Source organism: Cygnus olor, chromosome 4 (genome assembly GCF_009769625.2).
Source record: "Cygnus olor isolate bCygOlo1 chromosome 4, bCygOlo1.pri.v2, whole genome shotgun sequence".
In the NCBI taxonomy this organism is placed as follows: domain Eukaryota; kingdom Metazoa; phylum Chordata; class Aves; order Anseriformes; family Anatidae; genus Cygnus; species Cygnus olor.
Window position 1 is genome coordinate 77,320,806 of NC_049172.1, and position 16,050 is coordinate 77,336,855.

Consider the following 16,050-nt stretch of genomic DNA (forward strand, 5'->3'; position numbering starts at 1 on the left):
CCAGGGGATGGGGACGGGATTGGGGACGGGATGGGGATGGGATGGGGATGGGATGGGGACGGGATTGGGGACGGGATTGGGGATGGGATGGGGATGAGATTGGGGATGGGATGGGGACGGGATTGGGGACGGGATTGGGGACGGGATTGGGGATGGGATGGGGATGAGATTGGGGATGGGATGGGGACGGGATTGGGGACGGGATTGGGGACGGGATTGGGATGGGAGTGATATGGGATGGGGACGGGGATGGGATGGGATGGGGATGGGATACAACAGGACAGGACAGGACAGTTCGGTTCGGTTCGGTTCGGTTCGGTTGGACGGGACCTGCAGAGATCACCGAGCCCAACACCCGAGCACCTCAGGGCTACCGGGAGCCCAGGCGCGTTCCTGAGGGCACCGTCCCAGCGCCCGGGCGCTGCGGGCACGGGGCACCCACCGCCCCGCCAGGGGGCTGCTGCGGGTGTTTGCCCACCCTCGGGGGGAAGAAATGCGGGCGCCCCAAAGCGAAGGGGTCGGGGGAGAAATGTCAAAGCTCCCGCGCCCCCCGCCCCGCTGCCACATCTGGGAGCTGGGGTCTGCGCACGGGGGGCTCAGCCCCTCCTGGTGCCGCACCGGGGCTCCCCGGGGCAGGGACGGGGCGGCCACGGGGGCACCGGGGGCTGGCAGAGGGGGACGGGGGCAGCGCGGAGGTGGGACGAGGCGGGGGGCACGGGGCGAGGCGGCACGGAGGCGCAGCAGATGTTTAATTCGATTTAATTCAAGGCGAAGCGCTGGGCGCCGCCGGGCGCTCGCTGCGCCCCAGGGACCCAGCGCGGGGGCTTCACGCCGCAGGGTCCGGCCGCGGGCGCTCAGGGCCCCCCCAGGTCCCGCTTGCAGATCCAGAGGAAGGGGATGTTGCAGTTGTGGTCGTTCCAGAGCCCGGTGCCCACCGGGTGGATCTGGGCGCAGCCCTCGCGGCCCTGCTGCCCGTGGTCCTGCCGGTCCGGCTGCCCCGGCGCCCAGAAGCTGCGGGGCAGAGCGGCTCGGGGGGGGGAGGCCAGGTTCCACGCGTCCCCCCCCCCCCCCCCGGGTCCCCGCCGCCCCCTCACCTGTTGGCCGGTGAGTACACGGTGCCGTCCACCCAGCGCCAGGTGTCGTTGCGGTCACCGTCCTCCAGCCCGATCCAGTAATAGCCCCCCCGCGACTCCCGCGCCAGGAACTCCTGCGGAGAGGGCTCAGGGGGGGCGGGGGGCAGGTGGGGGGGGCGCAGGGGGGCAAATGGGGGGGCAGGGGGTGCATGGGGCAAGGGGGTGCATGGGGCAGGGGGGGCGAATGGGGCAGGGGGGGCGAATGGGGCAGGGGGGCACAGGGGGCAAGGGGGTGCATGGGGCAGGGGGCAGGGGGGTGCAGGGGGCAGGGGGTGCAGGGGGCAGGGGGTACATGGGGCAGGGGGTACATGGGGCAGGAAGGCACAGGCAGGGGGGGTGCAGGGGGCAGGGGGTACATGGGGCGGGAAGGCACAGGCAGGGGGTGCAGGGGGCAGGGGGTGCAGGGGGTGGGGGGCACATGGGGCAGGAAGGCACAGGCAGGGGGGGTGCAGGGGGCAGGGGGTACACGGGGCGGGAAGGCACAGGCAGGGGGTGCAGGGGGCAGGGGGTACATGGGGTGGGGGGCAGATGGGGCAGGAAGGCACAGGCAGGGGGGGTGCAGGGGGCAGGGGGTACATGGGGCAGGGGGGTACATGGGGCAGGAAGGCACAGGCAGGGGGTGCAGGGGGCAGGGGGTACATGGGGCGGGAAGGCACAGGCAGGAGGGTGCACAGGGCAGGGGGTACATGGGGCAGGGGGTACATGGGGCGGGAAGGCACAGGCAGGGGGTGCAGGGGGCAGGGGGTGCAGGGGGTGGGGGGCACATGGGGCAGGAAGGCACAGGCAGGGGGGGTGCAGGGGGCAGGGGGTACATGGGGCAGGGGGTACATGGGGCAGGAAGGCACAGGCAGGAGGGTGCACGGGGCAGGGGGTACACGGGGCGGGAAGGCACAGGCAGGGGGTGCAGGGGGCAGGGGGTACATGGGGTGGGGGGCACATGGGCAGGAAGGCACAGGCAGGAGGGTGCACGGGGCAGGGGGGTACATGGGGTGGGGGGCAGATGGGGCAGGAAGGCACAGGCAGGGGGGGTGCAGGGGGCAGGGGGTACATGGGGCAGGGGGTACATGGGGCGGGAAGGCACAGGCAGGGGGTGCAGGGGGCAGGGGGTACATGGGGTGGGGGGACATGGGTGGGGGGGCACGCAATGGGGCAGGAAAGCACAGGCAGGGGGTGCAGGGGGTACATGGGGTGGGGGGGTACATGGGGCGGGAAGGCACAGGCAGGGGGTGCAGGGGGTACATGGGGTGGGGGGGTACATGGGGCGGGAAGGCACAGGCAGGGGGTGCCCGGGGGTGCAGCTGGCAGCAGGGCACGCAGGCGGTGAAGGGCACGGAGCCCCGCGCACCCACCTGCTCGTCCCGGCTGGTGACGGAGGTGAGCTGCGCCCGCTTGGAGAGGCAGAACTCCTTCGCCTCGCGCCAAGGCTTCTCGTCCCACGAGAAGTAGTAGATCTTCCCCTTGTGGTACCTCCAGCCCAGGCCCAGCCCCTGCAGCCACCGCCCTGGGGACAGCGGGGGTGCTCGGTGCCACGGCCCCGCGGCCGTGCCGTGGGGCACGGGGGGCACGCGGGGGAGGCACAGCCCTGCCCCGTCCCCATGGGGTCTGTCCCCACGTCCCGACGTTACCCAAAAAGTCCCTGCGCCTCTGTGCCACGTCGGGGCTGTCACTGGGGCTCCGTGAACCTGGCCGGGGGACAGCAGGGACAGGAGCCGTGGCACAGCCCTGCCCGCACCCCGGTGCCGCCGGGCGCACTCACCATCGGGGCCGGGCGGCAGCAGCGGCCCCAGCGCCTCCAGCTCTGCCCGTGCCACCCGCAGCTCCGCCTGGTCCCGTGCGCCTGGGGAGGGCGGGGGGGGGTCAGGGCAGCCCCAGCCTCCTGCCTGCCCCCCACGGGGTGAGGGTCCCCAGCCCGGCCGTGCTTACGCAGGGTGGCGACGGCCGTCAGGGCGGCCCCCAGGGCCAGGAGGGCCGCCAAGCCCATGGCCAGCAGAGTGCCCAGCACCCGGCGGGACGGGGACGGCCGGGACCCGAAATCCAGCACTGCGGAGAGACGGCAGAGGGGTCCTCAGCCGGGGCTGATCCGGACCCCCAGGACCCAGCACCCCCGGGCCCCCAGCCCCACGGAGAGGAGCCCCGGGGCTGGATGGGGAGCCCTGCGGGCCCACCTTGCTCACCGCGCGGGTAGCGGATCTTCAGGTTCTCGTACAGGTCCGGCCCCTCAGTGGCCATCCCGCAGCTGGCCGAGTCCACAGCCACTTCCTCCCGGAGCCCTGCGCATGGCAGCCCCAGCAACCGAAACTGCCAGGAAAGGGAAGGCGGCAGCCGGGGGGGCACGGTGCTGCTTGGGGTGCCACCGCCCAGGCTGGACAGGGATTCCCCCGTCCCAAAGGGACAGACCTCCACGCAGGGCTTGTGGCCACATCTTGGCTTGCTGCCCCACGGCCGGCCACCCCACGGGGCCACCCTGCACGGGGGATCCCTGTCCCCCCACCCCACGGCCAGCCCTGGCTGGTGGTGACCCACAGGTGGCTCCCATGGGGACACATCAAGCTCGTGGGGACAGCACGGGGGGACGGCCCCAGCCCCGCTCAGCCGCAGGCGCAGCAGCACAGGGGGGACCCCTCGGGGCTGGGTGCAGGCAGCACCCGTGTCCTCAGGGGGAGCAGGGCCAGGTCCCCAGCATGTCCCCGGGGGGAGCAGGGCCACGTCCCCGACGTGCCCAGGGGACTCTGCCCAGCTCCATCACCCCTCGCCTGGCCCGCGCTGCCTCCCGGCCACCCAGCACCAACCCTGCCCCCATACCAGCCTTGCCCCTGCTCCAGCCCTGGTTTTATTCCCGAGCACATCCCCACCGCAATCGTGTTCCGCTTTTTGCCCTCAGACGCAGAATCGCGTCCGGGAACCCCTGGCAAGCAGCGCAGATGTTACGCCCTGCTTCTTGTTAGCAGCTCTCATGTGCCCGGCGTGTGGCTCGAGCCCGGCTCCCCGCTGCCCGCAGACGGGGAAGGCTCAGACGGAGGCGGCGACGCGGGAGAGGAGAGGAGCTGCTACCGCGGTACTGCTGCCGCACAGCACCCCAGGGACGGTGCTGGGCGCAGCAGGGACGGGGACGGATGCCCAAGACGGGGTCGCGGGGTCCGTCCCTGGGGGCTGCTCTCCCACCCGGCCTCCCAAGGGACCTCCCTGAGGCTTCCCAACAGGGGAAGGCCGTGGCTGGAGCGGGTGCTGGGGCCGTTTCCTGGGCTCAGCACCCCCGGTGCCCCACACCCAGCACAGCCCTCGCCCGTGCGTCCCCCTGCGTGCCCCACGCCTCGCTCCGGAAGCCTCGGCTGAGTTATTTTGCAGCTTCTGGGTGGTTTTTTGTTTTTGGTTTCTGTTTGTTTGGGATTTTTTTTTTTGTTTCAGCCCAAACCATTGTGGTGTTTGACGCAGGCTCTGAAAATAGCTCCAAATCTGCAGAAGCAGCACTTCTCTGGCACAGGGATGAGTTACCAAAAAGGCCGGGACGTGATTCCCCCACCCACCTGCAGCTCCTTGGCAGGCTCAGCTCCAGTGGCCCTGCTGGGATGAACTGGGAGTCCTTGTCCCCCCCAGGCCGCCCCCCCCCAGCTCGTGGGGGTGTTGTGAGGCACGTTGGGGCGAAGGAAGGGTTTGCTGGAGGCTGCCCTGCCCCACGAGGACAGCATCAGGAAGCAGCCCGGGAGAAACCCCCGACCCCAGCAATAAGGACACAGATCCGAGACCGCCAAGCCCCAGCACGAGGCAGGAGCGAGCAGGAGCTGTCACAGGGGACTGGAGACGCTGCAGGTTCAGGGCAGGGGGTGGTGGAGATGTCCTGTCCCCGAGCACGGGGCTGAGGCCTCCCGGGATGAGGGGTTCTGGTTTCAGCACTTCCAAGGAGCTCCTAGGGGCCAGAAGGGTTTGGTCCTTGTTGCAGCGGGTGTCTTGGACTCGATGATCCTTTTGGTCCCTTCCAGCTCGGGATTTTCTATGATCTTGGTGCTCGGCGCTGGTGGGGTCTCGTGGGGAGCTGCTCTGTAGCAGCAGCCGTGCGCAGGGAGAGGACAGGGTGGCTGAAAGCCCCAGCACGGGGAGCTTCGTGCTGAGATGCACAAGTGAGGCAGGCGGAAAAAAACACCGAAAGAAGCAGCCCTGAAAGCAAAGCCATCGGCCCCGCACTGCAGCTGTGCGTGGAGCCCGCCTGGGCCGCGGTGCAGAGGGAGCCCGTGGGGGCAGCGGGGAGCGGGGCCAGGGCCTGCCGGGCTGCTTGCGAGCAGGGAGCGAGTGTGCTACCCGAAATGGCAGCAGAAAGCCCGATAAGTGCATCTAAAGCAGCTCGGTGCGATGTGGCACTGCCTGAAATGAGGGATGGGGTCACCGGCTGGCGCCCCTGGGTTATGGGGTCAGACACCACTCCGCCACCACCAGTACCACCACCACCAGCACCACCACCACCATGACCACCAGCACCACCATCGGATGGCTCTTGGCGGGGGTTCCTCTGCTTCAGCTGTGAGCAGCGGCTGCCCCAGGCACCCCCTTCTGCCTCCTTGCCAGGGGACTGGGCAGGGTGACGGTCCCCGCTGGGGGAGCTTTGCCCTGCGGACTGGCCGCTTCCCTGTCCCCCGTCGGTGACAGCAGCTCCAGGTGAGCCTGAAGGCAGGGAGCAGCCCCAGCTCGGGAAGGGCCAGCCTCTCCCTCCAAGCTCCCTGGCAAAGCCCCGGCGTTTAGCAGTCACCACAACAAGCGCGGCGCCTGCCACTGTCCCCATGGCTCTGTGCAGGCCGTGCTGAGCCAGCTGCTGGCTCCCACCGGGAGAGACCCCCTCCTGTGGCCCCCCCATGGGCATTGGTGCAAATGCCCCATCTGCACCAGGAGCTGGAGGGGCCACGGTCAGGGACAGCTCCTACGAGCTCCCCAAGCACTTTCCCAAAACCCACTTTCTCGGGCACAGCCCCTGCCCAAACACGTGCTCGGCGGCCAGCTGGGGAGCAGGAAGAGCCGAGGGGTTGGGGTGCAGCCCACGTCAGCCTTGCCGCAGCAGCCCGAGCTGCAGGATGCAGGCCTGAAGCAGCATGAACTGGAGAATGAGTGACATCAGGCAGTGGAACGTTCCCTCAAAATGGGATTGTGCTCATGTACCAGCTCCAAACACAGAGCTGCCGCTCCAGGGGCTGCTCCAGGGGTGCCTGTCACTGCCCCCAGTCCTCGCTGTGGGTGGGGGTTGCCCCAGGCTCCCTGCACCCCCGCTGCCTGCACCCAAATTCTTGCCTGGCCTGCCCAGACTGAATCCACCTGAACCTTCCTGACGAGGCACTGCAGGAAGAAGCCCTATGCTGGGGCTCTGGGGGAGCTCACCCACACCCTGCAGCACCCCTGCACTGTTGGGAGCCCTCGTTGTGGCACCCACACCCCGAGCATGCCCACGGCATGACGGCAGAGCTGCTACATCTGCACCTCCGGGGCTCTCTGTGTGTGCATGAGGAGCTCCCTCTTTTCCATGAGGATCTCCCCATCCACCCATCCATCCCTCCATCCATCCGCCCGTCCGTCCGTCCGTCCATCCCTCCTCCTGCTGGATGTGTTTCCAGTTCTGCGTGCTCTCACCTCACCTGCTGCAGCCTAACCCCGTGCACTTTGGCTACAGGCACTTGTCTCACCCCCGCTGCCCGAGGCCAAAGCCAAACCTCAGCACCGGGGCGCACTGCCAGCGCCCTGGGGTGTCCCCGGGGCACCCTGCGAGGGGCAGCGGCCGCGCTTGGGGCCGGGCGAGCGGCCGCAGCCGCGGGCAGGGGCACCGGAGGCACCGGAGATGCTCGGGGGATGCGGCTGGGGGGGCTCGGGGGATGCGGCTGGGGCTGGGGGGGCCGGGCTGGGGGTCCAGGTGCGGGTTTTCCAGCTGGTCCCGGGATGCGGGGTCCCCGGGCGGGGGTCTCCCGGGACCGGCAGCGCTCGGGCACCGGGCACGGGGAGCGGGGGGCGTGGGGGGCTGCGGCACGGGGTCGCGCTGCCTCCGTGCCCGGCGGGGAGCGGCCGGGGGGTGGACCGCGGGGGCCGGTAAAGCCCCGCGGAGCCGCGAGCGGGCGCTGCTAACGGGGCCGTGCCCGGCATCGCCGCCGCCTTCCGCGGCCCCGGCGCCCCCCGTGCCGCACCGGGGCTGCGCCCGCCGAGCCGCCCGGCCCCGGGGCACGGCTCAGGGCACGGCGGAGCTCGGGGGACCTGGCCCGGGGTTCCCGGAGACGCGGCCCCTCTGGGAACACCGGGGCGGCTCCTGAACGGGCGACCGGGAGCCGGGACGGAGACACCGGGCTGCAGGGAGCGAGGCGCACGGAGCGGCGGGACCGGGAGCGCACGGGGGCAGCGACCCGGGCTGGAGACCGGGACTGGGACCGAAGCGCCTGAACCGGGGGGACCCGGGGGAGCCCGGAGCACCGGGACCGGGAGCGCACGGGACGGGCGCCGGGAGGAGCGGGGAGCCCCGCCCGGCACTGCCCGCCGCTGTCCGCGGTGCTGCGGGCCGGGAGCGGGCGGGGGGCGGCGGGGGGCCGGGGGAAGGCCGGAGGGGGGGACCGGGAGCGGGCCGGGGGCCGCGCCGAGCCGAGCTCGTGAGACGGAGCCACCCAAGGGCGCGGGGTCGGGAGTGCCCGTCGGTCCGTCCGTGTGCCCGTCCGTCTGTCCTTGTGCCTGTCTGTCCGTGTGCCCGTCCATCTGTCCGTGTGCCCATCCGTCTGTCCGTGTGCCTGTCCGTCTGTCCGTGTGCCTGTCTGTCCGTGTGCCCGTCCATCTGTCCGTGTGCCTGTCCGTCTGTCCGTGTGTCCATCCGTCTGTCCGTGTGCCCACCGGTCCCTGACACCCATCAAGCTGCCCCTTCCCCGGTGGGAGCCCGGCGGTGCCCACGCTCCCGGGAGGCACCGGGCAGCCTCCCCAGGAAGGCAACGGCAGCTGGCGACCGGTGGGTGCGAGGTTGGCATCAGCAAGCTCCCCAGGGGTGCTGCCAGCCCCGTTCCTCTCCGGATCCCAGCCCCAAGAGCCAGCCCACGGGATGCAGGAGCTGTGCTACCCCTGCTGCCCCTGCGGGGAAACTGAGGCACAGAGTCAGCGTCTGGGGGTCACCGGTGCTGGTGTACAGCAGGGACCGGGACTGAGGGCAGCCCTTGCCAGTCCCCTCTGCCACCCACCTTCCTGGTGCCCTGTTAAGCTGCACGCAGCCCATCCAGATGTGCGGACATTTCTTTCCACCCCCGTGGGGTTGGGGGTGCCCAGGGCACGGCCCAGTGTGAGAAAAATCTCAAATAATTTTCTTCAGACAGGATCTTCTGTAAAGCTATTTTATTCGCGATTGCAATGGCGGGCATCCTGTCAATCAGGAGTGCATTTTAGTAAACAAATCATAACCTTTTATCCCCTGTTACCCGACGCCTGATCACCTCCCCTGTTTCCTCATTGGCCAAGTACTGCAGGTTCACAAGCTACTCGACGCTCCTCTATACCATATATGTACAATTTTTCTTTTTTTTTTTTTCAACCCTTTAATTCTCCTTTTTCCCTTTTTTCTCCCTTTCTTTTGTTTTGAGAACCTGTGATCTTTGTTTTACTGTTCCCACACTGCTCATCCTGTTTTTTCTCAAGCTTCTGCCTTATTTTGGAACAGTGAGGCCTTCTACTGTCCACTTATCTACTTAGCATTTCTCCCTATTACGACTACACAACTACCTTGGAGTACAGAAAATTAGTTCTCTGCTGCAAAAACACAACTTTGCTTCTCACAGAATGGGCTAAAGTTGCGCCAGGGGAGGTTTAGGTTGGATATTAGGAAGAACTTCTTTACCGAAAGGGTTGTTAGGCATTGGGATGGGCTGCCCAGGGAAGTGGTTGAGTCACCATCCCTGGAGGTCTTTACAAGGCGTTTAGATGTAGCCCTTAGTGATATGGTTCAGTGGAGGACTTGTTAGTGTCAGGTCAGAGGTTGGACTGGGTGGTCTTGGAGGTCTCTTCCAACCTAGGTGATTCTGGGATTCTGGGATTTTGTGATTCTGGGATTTTGTGATTCTGGGATTCTGGGATTCTGGGATTCTGTGATTCTGGGATTTTAAGCCGCTTTGGCCGCTGGCGCTCGGTTTTTTAGCGGCACGGAGGCGGTGCAGGCGTCCCCCCCTCCGCCGCGCCCCTCTCAAAATGGCGGCCGCGGGCTCCCGCTCGGAGCCTGCCCGCACCCAACATGGCCGCCGCCCGGCCGGGCCGGCGTCACCGGGGCGGGCCGCGCCCCTCTCCAAAATGGCCGCCCCCATGCGCAGCGCCCTTACTCAAGATGGCGGAACAGCGGGGCTGAAGGGACCCGTGCCCGCTTCCAAGATGGCGGCCGCAGCGTCAGCCGCGGGCGGGCCCTCGCTCCAGGCCCCCCCTCGCGACGCACCGGGCGCGCGGCGCAGCGCGGGGGCGGGGCGGGAGAAAGCGAAAGTGGCGGCGGGCGCGGGGGGCGGCGGCGGGAGCGGGAGGGGCGGCGGGGGCGGGGCCGCCCCGCCGGGAGTCCCCGCACAGGGCCCAGCCGGGCGCCCCCCGCCGGGCCGGGGGAGCTTCCCCGGTGCCCCCCCCGTTCCCCCTCCCCCCAGCACCGGGCCCCGGGGCCCCCCTCCCCCGCCCGTCCCGGCCATGTCGCGGCTGGAGGCGGCGGCCAACGTGGCGCTGCGGGTGCCGGCGCTGGCGCTGCTGGACGCGCTGTACCGCTGGGACGCGGCGGGGCCCGGCCCGCTGCCGGTACTGCCCGGGGGCGCCCCGCTGCGGGCCCGAGCCCTGCGGGCCGCCTCCTGCCTCGGTGAGGGCCGCGGGGACACCGGGCGGGCAGGCCCGGCCCGGCTCCGGCGGGCACCGGGGCGCGGCGGGGACGCGGCGGGGCCGGGGCCGGGGCCGGGCTGTCCCCGGGGCCGGGGGGTGCTGAGTGCCCGGAGGGTCCGCGCGGGGGAGCCCGGTGGGGTGGCAGCTGTGCCCCGTGCCCCCCGCACCCGCACCGGTGCCCACCGAGAGCCCCGCCACCGAGCGGGGGGACGGCCGTGGGGTGTGGGTGCTGCGGTGTGCCCGGTGTCACGGCCCCGGTGTGGGTAAACCGGGACGGTGCCTTACGGTGCGGGTGGCACCGCTGGCACCGAGGGCTCCCTGCGAGGGGACATCGCACAGCTACGGCTGCTGTGGGGGCTGCCCAGACCGGCCCCGTGTGGGTGCGAGGCGCGGAAGAGCCCGGAGGCAGCGGCCTCTCACCGGAGGCAGCCAGTTGTGCCCGGGAAGCCAAACTTTGACCCAGGCTCCTCGCAGCTTGCAGAGTCCCAAAATGTTGGGAGGGGACGGGCAGAAATCCCTGGCTGGGTCCGTCCCGTGGCGGTGCTGGGGACAGGGGATGTGTGTGCGCCGTAACAGGGGGGTCCCCGAGCGGCGGGGCCGGGCTGGCAGGGCTCTCCCCCCGCCCCCGGCAGGGCTCTCACCCGCTCCTCTCCGCAGGACACGTGCTGTGCGTGGTGCTGCTGGTGCTGCCGGTGCGCTCCCTGGTCAAGCTCTACCTCCACCTGCTCACGGCGCTGCTGCTCTGTGCGGGGCACCAGGCGGCCAGGTGAGGCCTGGCCACGGGGGGACGGGGGGGGACGGCACCGTGGTGCTGGGCTGCGAGGTGTGGGGTGGGGGCAGTTTGGGGGTGTTGCAGCAGCGGGGCTGTTTGCGGGGCGCTGTGAGTGCCCACCCCCACGGGTGGCCGTTGCGGACGTTTTGGGGTGCGGGGATGTGTCAGGGTGCTGAGCCTCTCTCTGTGCAGTGACTACGTCCACCGCGAGCTGGAGCACGGATTCCAGGGCGCTGTGTACAGCGACACAGCCGCGTTTGGACGCTTCACCACTGCCCTCGCAGGTGAGCCAGCCCGGGCTGCTCCAGCCTCCCATGCGCCCTGGGACCCCCAGCATGGGGACAATGGCACCAGAAGGGTGGGGAACGGCTGCAGGACAGGGGACAAGGCAGAGGCTTGCGGTGACGTGTCCAGGGGCACGCCCCAGGCCTGCCCCAGAGCTTGCAGGGGAAGGGCTGAGCCCCCCCAGTGCCCAGCTCAGGCAGTCTCGGGGTGTCGCTGTCCCGTTGTGGCCGAGCATGCTGTGCGTGCTCCAGCTTGGGGTCTCCCCAAGCCCCCTGCCCTCGGTTTCAGCTGCTGGCTGGGGACCGGGAGCGGGATCAGGGTGCTGCAGGGACTCAGCACCCTCCACGTCCCCTCTGCAGGCCAGGTCTGTGTCTGCACCCTCTGCGCGCTCCTGATGAGGACCCGCCAGGCCTGGCTGTTCGCCGCCCCGCTACTGCCCGTGCTGGCCCGGCTCTGCGGCTTCCCCCTCCACGCGCTGCCCCTGGCCAACACCTTCGCTGCCATCTGCACCAGCATGGAGGTGCTCTACGTGCTCAGCTCCCACGTCCTCGTCCCCTTCCAGCTGGCTGCCGCCGCCTGCCGCGAGATCATGCAGGTAAGGGGGGCTGCGGACCCGCCGCTGTGGCTGTCCCCCGCCCACCAAGACCCCTCGTCCCCCTGCACGGGGCAGGATGGGGCAGGCCCCCCCCCGAGCTGTGCTGTGCTGCCCCGCAGGCCATGGAGGTGTACCGGCTGCTGGCGCTGGGGGTGTCCCTCTGGAGCCAGCTGGCCGTCCCCCTCCTCTTCCTCGTCTTCTGGCTGGTGCTCTTCTCCCTGCGGCTGTCCTCCTTCCTGGCCTCCTCCAGCAGCGCCGTAGCCCAGCAGGGCCTGCTCTTCATCCTGCTCAGCAGGTAGGCACCGGCTGAGCTCTGCCTTCCTCCCTCCTGGCTTCAGGAGGAGGAGGAGGAGGAGGGATGGGGCCGGGCACTCCCTGGGCTGTGCTGGGCGCTGTCAGGGTCTGTGCTCAGCCCGGCTCCCTCGCAGCGTGGCCGAGTGCTGCAGCACGCCCTATTCCCTCGTCGGCCTCACCTTCACCGTCTCTTACCTGGCCCTGGGCGTGCTCAACCTCTGCAAGTTTTACCTGCTGGGTTTCAGCGCCTTCCAGAACGGCAACGTCATGCACAGGTGAGCCCGGGCTGGGGCGCAGGGTGGGCAGGGGGCGTCCCCTGTCCGAGCCCAGCACGGGATGGGGGTGTCAGGAGCGATCCCGGGGCTGGGATGCATCCAGTATGGGATGAGGAGGGCCAAGGGCATGGGGGCCCCCGTCCTCACGCCCTGTTCCTGGCAGGGGGGTGACGGAGGGCGTGACGCTGCTGCTGCTGGCGCTGCAGACGGGGCTGCTCGACCTGCAGGTCCTGCAGCGGACCTTCCTCCTCAGCATCATCCTCTTCATCGTGGTGACATCCACGCTGCAGTCCATGATCGAGATAGCTGACCCCATCGTGCTGGCGCTGGGGGCCTCCCGCAACAGGTACCGGTCGTGTGGGGAAGAGCAGCAGGACGCAGCCCTGTCCTGCACCCCTCTGCCAGCCCGGCCCCGGGAGCAGCCATGCCCGAGGCACGGGAGCTGCTCGCTTTGGGGCAGAGCCAGAGGTGACTGGAGCAGGGGGCTGGCAGCAGAGGGTGCTGCCGGGGAGCGTCTGGGTGGGAGGCACCTCCTGGCTGAGCTGCGCCCCCCCAGGAGCCTCTGGAAGCATTTCCGCGGCATCAGCATGTGCCTCTTCTTGCTGGTCTTCCCCTGCTTCATGGCCTACAAGATCGCCCGCTTCTTCCACCTGGACTTCTGGCTGCTCATCCTGGTCTCCAGCTGCATGCTCACCTCCCTGCAGGTACGGGGGGGCCCCCTGCTCCTGTGGGGGTGCACGTCCCCTCCAATGTGCCCGGGAGCTCCCCGGCCCGGGGCAGGGTGAGCAGAGGTTCCCTGGGGTTCTGGAGCACGACCGTGTCCCAGTCGTGCTCCCAAGGTTGGGGTTGGGTCGGGGCGTGCTGTGTGCCGGCCAGCAGCACCCAGGCGCGTCCCGCTGCCCGCCAGGTGATGGGCACGCTCTTCATCTACGCCCTCTTCATGGTGGAGCTGCTGCAGGACACGCCGCTGGAGCGCATGGACGAGATCATCTACTGCGTGAACGCCGTGAGCCGGGTGCTGGAGTTCCTGGTGGCCCTGTGCGTGGTGGCCTACGGCACCTGGGAGTCCCTCTTCGGCGAGTGGAGCTGGATGGGCGCCTCCGTCATCATCATCCACTCCTACTTCAACGTCTGGCTGCGCGCCCAGTCGGGCTGGAGGAGCTTCCTGCTGCGCCGCGAGGCCGCCAAGAAGATCAACTCCCTGCCCAGGGCCACGCGCGGGCAGCTGCGGGACCACAACGACGTGTGCGCCATCTGCTTCCAGGTGAGCCCCTGCCAGGACCCCCTGCAGCACCGGGAGGGCCCCATTCTGCCGATTCCCCCAGCACAGGGGGGGCTGGAGCAGCCCCCGGGGTCCCGTGCCGGCCCTTGCCCCAGCCCTGCACCTCAGGTGACGCCGGGTGACGTCCTCTCTCCGCCCGCAGGACATGCAGGTGGCCGTCATCACCCCCTGCAGCCACTTCTTCCACGGTGGCTGCCTCCGCAAGTGGCTCTACGTGCAGGACACGTGCCCCATGTGCCACCAGCAGGTCACACCAGCAGCCCCCCAGGACGATGCCGGCATCGGGACGGCGGCTCAGGAGGTGCCGGCCCACGAGGACGAGGTGCTGGTGGATGGAGGAGCCCCAGCACAGCCCCGGGAGGAGGGGCTGCCCCGTGGGGACAGCGTGCTCGCAGGCCCAGGGGACAGCAGGGCTTGCCAGGGTGACAGGGCTGGGCCCTGCAGCCCCCACCTCCCTGCTCATCCCAGCACCCCTGCCCTGGGTGAAGAAGCAGCGGGTGCCATCCCACAGCCCCACGGGGACCCTTGTCCCTGCCGCGGGCCCCCTGCGCCCCTCAGGGCCGGGCCCCCCAGCAAGGACTCGCAGCAGCTGGTGCCCTCGCCTGCCAGCCTGGACCATTTTGCCAGCCCCAACCCCGGTGCGGGGGACGGTGGGGACATCCACAGTGGCCGCCACCCCTCCTAGCACATCCCCTCCCCATCCCATCCCATCCCCTCCTGCAGACCGCTGGGCACCCCGCACCAGCAGCCCCCCGGTGCCGGGGGTCTCCAGGCCCCCCGGGATTGGGGTCTCTCTCTGGGGCCACGCAGCACGCAGGGGCTGGGACCAAGCCGTGCCCCACGGACTGATTTTGCAATAAATCCGGAGCTGAAGCTGCTGCGACCCCGTGCTCCTGCCTTTGGGCCTGGCAGGACCCCGCGGGGGGGCTGTGCTGGGGCCGCATCCAGCCCTGCTCAGCCCCGCGTGCTGGGGGGGCGCAGAGCGGGTGCCTGCCTGGCACGGGGGGCATGGCTGGGGGAGGAGGGGCGTGCTGGGCTTGGCATGGGGCTGGTGCGGGGTGCCGTGGGCTCGGTGCAGGTCTGGCACAGGATGGGGGGGGGTGGTTGGCATGGGGCTGGGCACCCTGAGCCCCCTCCCAGCTCTGCTGCCCAACCCCATTTCCCCAGTCCCATCCACGTGCTGGGGGGAGGGCATGGGGCCCCCTCCGCTCCCAGCTGAGCCCAAGAGGGGATGGGGGCACTGAGCCCTGCCGGGGTCCCCCTCCCCGTGGTGCTGACCCCCACTGTGGCTGGGGGGGCGTCAGTGCCTGGTGGGATTTGGGGCGGGAGCCCAGCTGTGGGGGGTCCCTGCTGGGGGGCACCCAGCCCTGGTGGGGGGCACCCAGCCCTTCTGGCAGCCCCTCTGCTGCCCGGCAGGGGAGGCAGGGAGGGCCCCAAGGGCCGGGGTCCCTGGGGAGGAGGTAAATGGGCTCCCCCCTTCCAGCTCAGCCCCACCCTGCACTTACCCTAAGGAGGCTGACGCAGCGTCCCGGGGGGGCCCTGTGCAGCCCATTAGCCGAGGGAGAGAGAACCGGCCATAAAACCAAACCACTCGGGGCGAGGCTCCCTCCTCCCTCCTCCCCCCGCAGCCCCCAGCCTTACACCAACGCCTCGACCCCCGGACCCCCCCCCCCGGCCGGGCTGCCCTGGGGCTGAGCGCCCCCCATGGGGTCCGAGGGGCCTGGAGGGGACGTGGCCATGGGGGGCCCACGGGTGCCCCTGGCTGGGGGGAGGCAGCATGGGGGGAGCTGCCCGGACCCCTTCGCAGGGGCTCTGCCCCCCCCGGAGGCCAAGGGGCTGCTCCCGTGCCCCTCGCCCCCAGCCGTGAGCAGGGCAGCCCCCCCGTGCCCCCCCCACCGGCATTAGGGCGCGTTACCGGATCCGTGCCAGGGAACGCGGCTCCCTGGCAGAGAAACCCGGCGTCCCCCCCCCCCGGGCTTCCCCCCCCTCCCCGGGCACGGCTCCGAGGGCGCTGCCTGGAAGTGGGGGAGGCGGGGGGGTGGCACAGGGCTGGGGTCCCCTGGGTGCTGCCCACCCCTGCGATCCCACCGCCGGCACCGGCAGCATGGGGGGGAGGGTTGGGGGGGGAACACCACGGCGGCCCCCCCGTGCGGACCCTGGTGCTGGGGGGGGTGCCCGGGTCTGGCAGCAGGGCCCCTGCCTTCCCTCCGCACCCCAAACCCCACCGCCGGGCACCCACCGGGGGTACGGGGACAGACAGACACGGGGGTGGGCGCGTGCCCGGACAGACGGACAACGGGCTGGGTGTGTGGGTGCTGGGGTGAGGGGGGTGCATAAATGGGGGGGTGGGTGCATAAATGGGGGGGTTTAAGGGCAGATGGACACTGGGACGGATGTGTGCATGGATGGATGGATGGATAGTGGGGGGGTGGGTGGTTAATGGGGGGATGGGTGGACGGAGGGACAGACGGATGGACAACAGGATGGGTGGGTGCGCGGACAGATGGACGCTGGCCCGGATGGGTGCACAGGCGAATGGACGCCCCCATCTCTGCAGGAAACCCCACGGCCCCACCAGCCTC

The 16,050-nt window shown here is 70.0% G+C and overlaps 2 protein-coding genes across 5 annotated transcripts; one reads left to right on the plus strand and one right to left on the minus strand.

The window, feature by feature from the left end:
• Positions 1-731: 731 nt before the first annotated feature.
• On the minus strand, positions 732-4,446 carry LOC121069913 (C-type lectin domain family 4 member F-like). 4 transcript variants are annotated; one of them, XM_040556443.1, is made up of 7 exons: positions 3,299-4,446; positions 3,057-3,173; positions 2,890-2,970; positions 2,759-2,815; positions 2,483-2,634; positions 1,095-1,207; positions 732-1,011 (listed from the first exon to the last, which is right to left on the minus strand). In XM_040556443.1, the coding sequence occupies exons 1-7, from the start codon at positions 3,360-3,362 to the stop codon at positions 855-857; spliced, it is 741 nt and encodes a 246-aa protein (XP_040412377.1). In that variant the 5' UTR covers positions 3,363-4,446; the 3' UTR covers positions 732-854. The 4 variants fall into 4 exon arrangements, with proteins under 4 accessions (XP_040412377.1, XP_040412378.1, XP_040412380.1 ...); XM_040556444.1 differs by having other exon boundaries at positions 3,308-4,343; XM_040556446.1 differs by lacking the exon at positions 3,057-3,173 and having other exon boundaries at positions 3,308-4,354.
• A 5,285-nt stretch (positions 4,447-9,731) lies between these two features.
• On the plus strand, positions 9,732-14,341 carry LOC121069748 (RING finger protein 145-like). Its single transcript, XM_040556192.1, has 10 exons — positions 9,732-9,945; positions 10,623-10,731; positions 10,930-11,021; positions 11,382-11,617; positions 11,737-11,912; positions 12,046-12,186; positions 12,350-12,532; positions 12,743-12,890; positions 13,094-13,450; positions 13,611-14,341. Exons 1-10 carry the CDS (start codon positions 9,783-9,785, stop codon positions 14,151-14,153), a joined length of 2,148 nt encoding a protein of 715 aa, XP_040412126.1. The 5' UTR covers positions 9,732-9,782; the 3' UTR covers positions 14,154-14,341.
• Positions 14,342-16,050: the final 1,709 nt, after the last annotated feature.